Source organism: Polyodon spathula, chromosome 16, assembly GCF_017654505.1.
Source record: "Polyodon spathula isolate WHYD16114869_AA chromosome 16, ASM1765450v1, whole genome shotgun sequence".
Classification (NCBI taxonomy): Eukaryota; Metazoa; Chordata; class Actinopteri; order Acipenseriformes; family Polyodontidae; genus Polyodon; species Polyodon spathula.
In genome coordinates this window covers 31677263-31689027 of record NC_054549.1, presented here as the reverse complement: position 1 = coordinate 31689027, position 11765 = coordinate 31677263, and the positions used below count along the sequence as shown (strand labels likewise).

General features: G+C 35.9%; 1 protein-coding gene across 10 annotated transcripts in view; it reads right to left on the bottom strand.

Moving 5' to 3' along the window:
* Window positions 1-743: 743 nt before the first annotated feature.
* The window catches only part of LOC121328851 (forkhead box protein P1-like), a 169245-nt gene continuing 158223 nt past the window's right edge, over window positions 744-11765 (bottom strand). For 9 of the 10 annotated variants that reach the window (XM_041273972.1, XM_041273962.1, XM_041273964.1 and 6 more), the window contains 3 exons: window positions 9949-10018; window positions 8953-9119; window positions 744-4781 (listed from right to left, as the gene is read on the bottom strand). In XM_041273972.1, the coding sequence (XP_041129906.1) occupies window positions 4637-4781; window positions 8953-9119; window positions 9949-10018 (382 nt within the window). In that variant the 3' untranslated portion in view covers window positions 744-4636. The remainder of the gene's footprint in view (window positions 4782-8952; window positions 9120-9948; window positions 10019-11765) is intronic. The other variant, XM_041273969.1, reaches the window with a different exon arrangement.

Below are 11765 nucleotides of genomic sequence, written 5' to 3'. Positions count from 1 at the left end.
CCACTGCAGAACCACAGGCACCCTATCGGCCACAGGGGTCACTGATGCGTGGTGAGCCACGGATTCCCCTTCCAACCTAAGCCCTCCCTACCCGGGCAGCGCTCGGCCAAATGTGTGCCGCCCCCTAGGAACTCCCGGTCACGGTTGGCTGTGACATAACCTGGATTTGAAATTACAATCTCTAAGCTATAGGGCACATCCTGCACTCCGCATGGCACACCTTTACTGGATGTGGCACTCGTGAGCTCAGTGTTCTTTAAACATTTCAATAACGTCTTCATCCTGCCACTCACCCCTTTTTTTTCTATGTTAACAAACTTTTTTTTTTTTTTTTTTTTTTTTTCTAACTTAGGCCAATAACTTGTTATAAAAGAAAACACAAATCTATCCACCTGTGTGTATTAAAAAAAATAAATAAATTAGAGCTTCAGCAAACAAATGTGAAACAGCATTTTATTGCATTTGAAAATGCTTTAATCAGTAATCAGTACTGACTGTACAACAGTTTTTTATTGTCTGCATCAACAGACATGGAATGATGGTATGGTATTACAAACAGATGTAAGGAATGAGTTTCATTTATGCCTTCCGAGACATCTCCAACCTGGCAGAGCAAACTTGTGCAGCACCACTATAACTCCAATTCTTTGACTGTACCTTTTTTCTTAAGCAAGGAGTTGCAGAACATGTTATGTAAGCATAATCCACAATATGTCTGAGGCACATCTGACACGACTGCAATGGAAATGTGTGGATATAATGCCACAGTTATTATTTATTTAAAGATCTGACATCGTACTGCAACAGTTTGTATTATGAGTAATCAATAAAGGAGTAAACATTATCACCATATTGACCTTTATAGACAGATGTCAGCTAGTCACTTACATTTACCTATGTGCTCAACTTAACACTGTTCCACTCGCTACGCTTGACTTTACCTAATCTAATAATCAGATAATTCAACAGCTTTAACGGTCCATTTTTATTTCATCAAAGAAGGCCGCGACTCTCATTCCTGACAGCAATTTTGTCTGACACATGGTATTTCCTTTATGCTAATGTATGCTTTTCTTTAAAAAAAAAAAACATGTAACAAATATTCTTTACATCTTGGCACCTTTTAAAGTTCTTTACAAAATGTATTAGATTGACGCTCCCCTTTATTATTTATGAACACTTGACTATTTTAAAATTTTATTTTTTTTTTTACATTTTGTTTTTTACTTTTTTTTTTTTTTCAATGTGATCCAAGAATAATTCATGCAAAATATTTCCTTGAAGATGAGAAAACTTTAAAATGGCCCTCTTTGCAGTAGTTTGAACCTTTTAAAGACAGCCACAAAAGGCAGTGGTTGGACCATGATAAGGCGGGAACTATCAAAACAGCTGAACACAAACAGAAATTCTGTACAAAATGCCTCGGGCAATGGTAACAGAGAAAAGTCTGTCCTCTATGTTACAGTTTTAAAGCAAAAAGTAAGGGATCCCCCCCCCCCCACCACCACTCCCAACTGTCAGCAAATATCCTTTTCATTTAAAGCAAGGATTAGTAATTAAAATACAAGTGCAGCACATTCTGCTATTCCAATACATACAGTAGTTTTTTCATAGCTATTTTAATAAAGTTAATACAAAGCAGTTGCATTGAAGCAAATGTGTTTAACCAAGCACTTTTAGCATTGGAAGGAACAATAAAAGAAACCAAAAAGACAAAGGCTTGCACTGACATGGGGATATATGTACAAAGAAAGCCCACCCAATTGGAGCCTCTGTATATCTATAGAGATAGTAATTGGGGGGTGGGGTGGGGGAAACCCAAACACAAAATATTGTATGTTTTCTTCATGAAAGGCCTGAGGTTTAAATTGGTTTTACTGAAAGGTTGTGAGCCACTTGAGATAGGCAAGCTCTACTTTTTTTGCTAAAGTCTTTTGACTAAGCATGCAAGACATACAACTAAGTGCAACTGAGTGAAATGTATTTTTTTTATTTAATCATTCCCTAAAGGTTTGAACTGAGGTATGCATACTAACAGTTTTCTCATGCTGTTATCTTTAGTCATGTCTAGCTACACATGCTGAGAATGTACTAATCTAAACTAGCCTTTTCCCCCCTTTAAAATGCAGAGCTAACCAGCAGACCACTCAGTTTGGATGTGCAGGGATCCCACTTGGCCAGCCTGCACAATTTTAAATACATTTTTACAAGACCACAGGTTGCTATTTTGATTGAAAGCATGATAAAGCTTAAAAATAACTGCCACAGAAGAACCTTGTACCAAGCTTATGAGTTAGCAGGAGTGTTTTTATAATAAAAAAACAAAATGCTGACAGAAACTAAAAACAATCCCATACTGTGCCAAGGAAACAAAAAATAAAAAGAAATAATCCTGGCACACTGAAGGACACTGGTCTTCCAACAGAAGGTGCATACAAGCTTTACAAATCTAGAACATAAAATAACCTTAAAAAAAACCATTGCATGGTTCACTTAATTTGTAGAATCGTTTGCGCTGCTTGCTGTCAATCACAGTGTCTTACACCCTTGTTGTAAAGTTACCTTTTCAAGATGGAATGCTCCCTATATTTCTTGGACCACTGATTTTTAGTTTGCTATGTTTTTCATTGCTTTTTAGTATGGTGTCAAATTTGGTCACTGCAAGGACAGGCAGTGGCTACTCAGTAAGCAACATCTTTGCCTTAAATTATCCACTAATAATAAATCTGAAGATACAAGGAGCTTTTATCACCAACAGCTAGATGCAGCCTTAAATTAGCCTATTTTCCTCTCTAAATCCCCTCTGTCCCTCTTTACCTCCACTGACAAATGAGAGGGTATTTGGCCTTATGTGATAAAGAATGAAACAGAGAACATAGCTAACTTAACAGTTCATCTTTGGTAATTACAGAACAAAAAATATAAAGCAAAAAAACCAAATCAACCAAATCATATCGAAACCAGACTAACTAAATAAATACAACTGATACAAGTGGTTGGTTGCAGTGTTTTTTAAGTGATCTGTGACAGACTTGTACAAACCTCTGATTTCAGTTCTGTATTCTCTAGTTGCGCCAAACCTGCAAAACAGTCTCCAGCCGCACATCATGCTCTGCTTCCACTGCTAAAGTACTGACACTGGCTGGCATACAGCAATAGAACACAAACTGGAATCATAACCCCCAGCACAGTATTTGCAAATGAACAATTAAACTAATACTGTGACATTGCTGGATTTAGCTACCATTATCCCCTCAACATGACAAGTCTGTTCTATTTAAACAGATTTGTCTCCAAAGCAGTTGTGAACCAGGCTGCAATGAAATGCTGAACCTGTGATATAGTAATCAGAGGTGAGATCATTTATTTTGCTTAGATGTTCAATTGTGGGCTTAATGTATGTATATTTTCTGTTTATAACTATTACTTGCCAAGGGTATGATTCAGAAGTCTATTAATACATGTTTTATTATTAAGGTATGTATATTACTCTGTAAAAAAAAAAAAAAAAATAATAAGTTTGCTTGGGTCAAACACTTCAAGAATGTTCAGCGATTCTGTTGCAGATGTCTTTCACTGCTGTGCAGACCAAATCTATTCAATCTTTTAAATTCTGGTAAAATTTCTCTGTCATTCATTCTCCTTTTGTTTTTTTCACAATACTTCGGCGATGAGTAGGCAGAACCTTCATTATGAGTAGTGCATTACTTCACAATTTTGGGGGGTGGGCTATATTTTGGCAAAAAGCAGAAGTGAATGGGCAGCTGTGTTGAAAAAAAAAACAAAATAAGGTGGCATGAGGTTGCATTTTGAAGCAAATTATGGAATAAATGACAGAAAAATACTACTAGGTGTTTGACATTCTGCTTCATTACATAAAAAAAAAAAAAAAAAACACATTCATTATCATCAAGTGCTGACCATGTGAAGCCTTTAAGGGGCCAAAGTTCAACGTTTGAGGAGGCTGGTCAGAGTTTAAAAATGTGTAGTATTAGTAGAAGAAGCAAAAAAAAAAAAAAAAAAAACAACACATTAAAAAGAATTATCTCCCCCCCCCCCCCCCCAAAATAAGACCCTCCCCAACCTTAATGGAAGCAACAACTAAAAAAAAAGTGGATTAAAGGCAGTGATAATTCAAACTTAAATCACACACAGCACTGTGCAAATCAAACATCCATCAAAATCTTTTCAGTCTCCCAGCACAGTTCAACCTGCAGTATGAAAAGTACATGCTCAGTTCAATGTGGCTTTGTTATCCATATTCGCAGGATTGCAGTCCGTTGTCCGCTGCAGTGTGTGCGGACAGCATGAACTGTCCAGTAACACAGCACTGATCTTGATTTCAAGAGGAAAAGTCCCAAGTACCAAACAAGTCCATTCAATACATGTCGAGTAGAAATTCCTTTTTTTTTTTTTTTTTTTTTTTTTTAAACAAAAAAAAAAAGTATAAATAAATAAAAAACACTCCCAAATGGGATATTTTATTTATTTAATGGCACTAAGTCAATTAAAACATTTTATAACTGTCAAAATGGACTGAAAATCCTTCAGATCCTCTTTTGTTTTGTGAGAGATTTTACAGCTCGTTTTGATTAGTTCTTTCTATCTTCATTCTCAGGATTACAACGACATGTGCTTATTGCATGTCTTCATTCCCAGGGTCATCTTCGTAATCTCTGTCGTGGTCAAAATCTGGACTGTGGTTGGCTGTTGTCACAAGGGACAAAGGACCATCATGATCTTCTGGATCCAGTGGTTCCTCTTTAACATTGATATGATGCCTATAAAAACAAATAGAGATCAGTCATATTTAAAATCACTTTATTTTGAAAAAACATAATAGGTACTTTATCATCCCACCACACGTTACCCTGTCAAAATACCAATTTGCACATGAAAAAAAATACTGGCTCATAAAATATCAAAACACTATATATAATATGGACATTAGAGTACATCCTTTCATTCACAGAATTGAAAGGTTGAGACTACAAGCAAGACAGCTGCTTTGACACTTTAGAATCTTAAAAAAGAAGAAGAAATACAGTCTATTGTCCTATTTATCAACAGCATTTTTGTTTTCTAGATAGCAGACAGTAAAGGATATTACTTTAACATTGATAAATGAGTAAGATTAACAATAAGAAAAAAAAAATTAAATAGACGATGCTCCGCAAGCAGGCTGTCTGGCACCTTGCGATGGCTGATCATTGCTCCCTGTGTGTTCTGCTTTACTCTAGTTAACATGCAGAACCTGTGAGCAGAGTCTCCAGAGGACGACCCCAAGTGAGGTTCTATCATTAATCAACTTCAAGCAAACACAGCGATGAGACACCATGATACATGTTTTAAACTCCAAATTAATGCATATTTTTACAAAGTGTCAATAAGGGAAGAAAAGCCCTGCCAGGAAACACAAGCAGAGAGGAAAACAGCCTGCTCAACACAACAGTGTGATAAGAAACCAGAGTCCTTATGAGAATAATAACGCTGTCAGTTGTAAACAAGGTAAAACATGAACCTCAGTCCACACACTGGGCAAAGGATGCACTAAAGAGATGTGATCTGCCAAATTTCTCATTATGGAGACAACACATGAAGAATCCATAGGGGAGTGTGGGGTGAATGCAGGGAAGAAAAAATAATACTTTGATAACATTTGAAAAATGCCTCCTGTAGATTACAATTACAACTAGCTCCTTGCAAACACATTTTTATATGACGAGTTTTGGCAGTGTAACATCTGTGAGAGATTTTTTAAGTCCCTTTCTTCTGCAAATTTATGGAACCACAGCTGAAATTAGGTGGCTTTTTTAAATAGTCATTTAGTTTTTCATATGTGAATTAATAAAACCACTTTTTCCCTCTAAATAAAAAACTAAATATAGAGACACCTCCACCCATAGTATTTACTACTGCCATGCCTACGAGATACGAAATAAAAGGACTACTGCAAACTTATGTCAGTCATTTTAATGCTACTGGTAGGTATCGATAGTGCTTGCTAAAGGTGTATAAGTTACAGCCATATTCATAACCAGAGTATTTCTACACTGGCTGCTGCATTGTTACCCTGCCCTGGAGGCATCACCCCCCTTATGGGACATACAGGCAGTTTCATCTCACAAACAAATAATGCAGTGAATCTTATCTAATATGTATTACCATCACTTCGTAGAGCTCACATTTTCCTAAATGAAAGACGCAAACATGTTAAACATGTATTTCAATTTTAACTGTATTTTTTTCAAAGTATTTATAAACAAAGGAAAAATAAACAATGAATGCCTTGCAGCCTTTTTCATGCTGCACTTTCCGTTGAAAGAACGTAACCAACACCAACCAACAGCTGCTTTGTCATAACGTTTTCATTATCTTTAAAACATATCTCGAGAAAAAAAAGAGACTTTTTGCACAAAATGTTCACGTCATTATTGTACCAAAATCAAATTCACATGTATCTTATAATTTGTTTTTCATAGGGCCAAATGTGACCCTACGAAACGATGGCCACACATAGTAGGTAAGACTACAATTGTTTTGGTAGCACCATGTGCTTTAATGCCCATTTTAAAAAGAGGACTAGCAAAGGCTCAGAAATCTGCTTATTTTATTGTGGTTTGCTAATGTGGACAACAGAGTAGCAGAATGTCCAAAATCTTCAGGGCACAGACTGCATTATTGGTGAGCATTATTGGGGGTTGCAAAGAGGCTATCTTTGCAACCCACAATAATCTTTTAAATCTTTAGCGACCCCCCTACCCCCCCCCCCCCCCCTCCCTCCCTCCCTCCCTCCCTCCTCCACACACATTGAGAAGAAAGGGGGTTTTAATAAACCTTGCTGTTGAAGGTATTATGCTTCAGTGATGCACACAGCATGAAGTAGTTTGCTTTATGGCTGCCTTCACAGCATATCATGATGAAAGTACAATGTCCCACACTAACTTATAATTATGCAACTACAAGTGTATTACAAACAAAACTCGGGTCTTTCACGTTCTAGATGGAAAACTTGAGAATGACATACCATGCCATGTTTTTTTTTTTTTTTTTTTTTTTTAAAGCGAGATTAGAGACGTTTTAAATGTTTTTCAAGCTGGAAATAAAATACGCAAATACAGCACAACTGTTAATGTCACCATTGTACCTGCTATCTATTTAAACAAATTAATTCAGAGTATAGTTAAAGTTGTGGTTTCCAAACATGATTAGTTCCTGATTACCATCTCAGGAACGTATTCAAATGATCTAATTCCAGGTCTAGGTATATATGTTGTGCATTAAATAGTACTACAATAAGAATGGAAACACTTCTTTTTGTCGAGATGTCACTTGTAAATAACAAACATAGTTACACCATCAAATACACACTGTAGTTGGACTGACTTAATCAAGGACTTGTAAGCAGTTAAAAAAAAAAAAAAAGAAAGTGAATAATACCAGTACTAATTTACAATTCACTGCACAATTCTGCATTGGTAAAATACATACTGTAGTTTACTGTACAGTTTAGCTGAATACAAATTATGCATCAGTGACGTGTTAATCTGATGACCACCCTTGAAGAGTTTACCAGCAATGTTTAATACAATTCAGAAATACATCCAAACATTTGTTTGCTGTGTTTCATACAGTTTAAAGGCGGCATTGTATTTTCAGTGTCAAGCTATAAACTTTATCAATCACCCCATAAAACAGAAAGAGTGCCTTTGGGACAGCACACCCATCCTGCCTTACCCTTTCCTGTTCTGAAGCACTGCCCTGAGCTCTTTCCACGTGCACCGAGGATGGTACATTTCTATACATCACCTCTATGTTTTTAGGCATTATTCTGCTTTTGCTATTATTCTAATTAATTTGTCTTGAGATTTGTTTTCAGTAAAAAAATAAATAAATAAATAAAAAAAAAAATCACACAGCTTTTCCTTTGAGCTGACATTAACATCTGGAAAGGATGCTGTTTTCAGCATATTATTTCAAGCATCTATCAACTGAACAAGTTGGTCTGTACAAGAAGTGCATAGGGAACTTTGGTTTCATATCTTTCTAACCGCAGTTTGAATAACATCCAAAAGCGATGTCATACAGCTAATTAAAACAGGAGATTTTGCATCATGTGTACATGCTTCTCATATATATAATGATATTTTAATGATATTTTTTAAATCTATTACTAATAGATTTAAATCTATTACTACTAATCTAATCCAAGTTATGCCCTATATAAAACTCTGATTGGCCCGCTCATAGTAGTAAAGCTGGCCACATTATTCTGTATGGCTTCATTATTCTGTATGGCTTCATTATTCTGTATGGCTTCATTTGGTATCCAGCCAGTAGGTGAAGTTTCCTTTGCTGAGAAGATGACCAGCTTCTCAGTTTACCAAATCATTCAAATTACTTTTATTTTCAGTATTTGTACTGAACTTGTTATTTTAATACAAAGGTCACCTCCTAAAATACGGTCTGTTTAAGTACATGGCATGCACAGCCAGTTTCTGTACAAAATGCATTTGAGCTGCCTGTTAATCATGCTTAAGCATATTTTGCAAAGTAAATACATATTAGAAATATACATCCTCACAGCTGTAAAAACCAAATTGTAGTAGGATGAAATGTTAGATAACATTATCCCACATGCACAGTACCTACAAACATGACATCAGGACAGACAGAATGTCATAATAGTGTCTCAACACAATTAAATAAGCATTTATCTAGATATATAGAAGGAAAAATATGAAATAATAGATAAAAACCAGCAGATTTTACATTTACATCCGCTACAGTACATAACTTTTCCCACCTTGACTTTCTATCTAATTTGTATGTGTAATAAATACATTTTATATACACATTTAACATTTTGTTGTTTTTTAAATAAAGCTTTGACTGGCCACAGGTGAAATAGCACACAAGTTATACAGTATGCATATATGGTTCAGTACTCACATAGCTTGAAAAGGAGATTGTCCTGGGCTGCTGTCACTTCCAATGCTGTTTGCAAGGTCCATTGCACCATTTACCTCCTCTCGTATGGCATTAGCCAGTGAGCTAAGAGTGGGACTTCCCATGGAAGCAGTAGTGTATAGAGGTATGTTATTTTCTACCATTGAAGCCTATGAAACATGGGATACAAAATAATACTGTAAAAAAAAACAATGCTTCAGAGAATGATGAGTTAATGATATTTACCTGATGAGGTCTCCTACCTGGGACTCACAGAAAAACAATCCTTTACTTACTAAATCAATGTGCACTTATTAAATGGGCAACATGATAATGTGGGAATTTGCAGCTAAAGACACTACTAGAGTCTGGGAATGTAACTTCGCTCATAACCTTTAATGTTTAACAGTAAAATATCTGTATACATCTTCTACGGTACATTATGAAGTAGAGGAGTTCCAGAAAGTATACTTAAAATGTGGGTATGCAGAGTGTTTCATTTTGTTGTAGTAAAATATGCTTTACAAAGCAGTAGTTAAACAAGAGTTTATGGGCCTAAGGGAGAAGGGTATTTAGAGTTGGTACATTAATACCTCTGAGAGGGTTAACTCAGCATGTTAGAAAAGAACCGAGACCCAGTAATGTAGATTTACTTAATACTATATGAATATTGCGGGTAGCTGACACAAATTTCTACAATAAAATCCTGAAGCTTATTGAAAACAGACACACAAAAACAGTACTTGATTAATAGACACATACTTTGTATTACTTCTGCTTATAAAAACAAGTAATGAAAGATAGATGAATAATTGAATTATTTTATGAAAAATGTCTTTATTAGAAGTCTAAATCCACTAACAGCAGCAGTCATGTGATATGGCATCCTATCAGCACAAAAATAGTTGCGTTCCAGTAACTGCACTTGTGGTATTTTTTGTTGTTATTTTATTTCATGTATTTTTCAGTTTTCTTGAATGGGTAAAATGCTGGTCTTACCTGAAAAGCAGCATTGAGAGATGTGCTGTAAGCAAGGCTGGTCTGTAAATTCTTTACAAGAGCTGGACTGCTGTGTAAGAGAGAAAGTGTAAGAGTTTGTTTTCTTTAATTTTAATTTGCTTGGCAAATGCATACACAAGTTCTTGAAGGTAGCATATGTACATCTTCATGTATGTTTATAAACATACATATTTTCATGACAATGGAGCGCACTAATTGAAAAGAACAATGTTTTGTTCATTAGGTCAACATGCTTCTGAACAGATGATATTCCACTTCACTTTAAAACACTGGTATTTCAATATGTATATGTACGTGCACATGTTTCTGTTACTTCAATTGCTTATAACAAACTTACACCACACACACACACACACACTACACTATATATATATATATATATATATATATATATATATATATATATATATATATATATATATATATATATATAGACACACACACACACACACACATACAGCTCTGGAAAAAATTAAGAGACCACTGCAAAATTATCAGTTTCTCTAGTTTTACTATTTATAGGTATGTGTTTGGGTAAAATTAACATTTTTGTTTTATTCTATAAACTACTGACAACATTTCTCTCAAATTCTAAATAAAAATATTGTCATTTAGAGCATTTATTTGCAGAAAATGACAACTGGTCAAAATAACAAAAAAGATGCAGTGTTGTTAGACCTCAAATAATGCAAAGAAAATAAGTTCATAGTTGGGGAACATTGTCAGAGCAGAAGGAAGCAAATTTTCTTCCAGGACAACCTTGTACTTGGCTTGATTCATGCGTCCTTCACAGAGACAAATCTGCCCGACTCCAGCCTTGCTGAAGCACCCCCAAAGGAGTCCAATTTTCAGCTTTGCCCAACACCTGGTCATGTAATGGTTCGACGGAGACCTGGAGAGGCCTACAAGCCACAGTGTCTCGCACTCACTGTGAAATGTGGTGGAGGATCGGTGATGATCTGGGGGTGCTTCAGCAAGGCTGGAATCGGGCAGCTTTGACATGAATCAAGCCAAGTACAAGGTTGTCCTGGAAGAAAACTTGCTTCTTTCTGCTCTGACAATGTTCCCCAACTCTGAGGATTGTTTTTTGCAGCAGGACAATGCTCCATGCCACACAGCCAGGTCAATCAAGGTGTGGATGGAGGACCACCAGATCAAGACCCTGTCATGGCCAGCCCAATCTCCAGACCTGAACCTCATTGAAAACCTCTGGAATGTGATCAAGAGGAAGATGGATGGTCACAAGCCATCAAACAAAGCCGAGCTGCTTTAATTTTTGCGCCAGGAGTGGCATAAAGTCACCCAACATCAATGTGAAAGACTGGTGGAGAGCATGCCAAGACGCATGAAAGCTGTGCTTGAAAATCAGGGTTATTCCACCAATTATTGATTTCTGAACTCTTCCCAAGTTAAAACATTAGTATTGTGTTGTTTAAAAATGAATACGAACTTATTTTCTTTGCATTATTCGAGGTCTGACAACACTGCATCTTTTTTGTTATTTTGACCAGGTCATTTTTTGCAAATAAATGCTCTAAATGACAATATTTTTATTTGGAATTTGAGAGAAATGTTGTCAGTAGTTTACAGAATAAAACAAAAATGTTAATTTTACCCAAACACATACCTATAAATAGTAAAACCAGAGAAACTGATAATTTTGCAGTGGTCTCTTAATTTTTTCCAGAGCGCTCTCTCTCTCTCTCTCTCTCTCTCTCTCTCTCTCTCTCTCTCTCTCTCTCTCTCTCTCTCTCTCTCTCTCTCTCTATCATATTATATATATATATATATATATA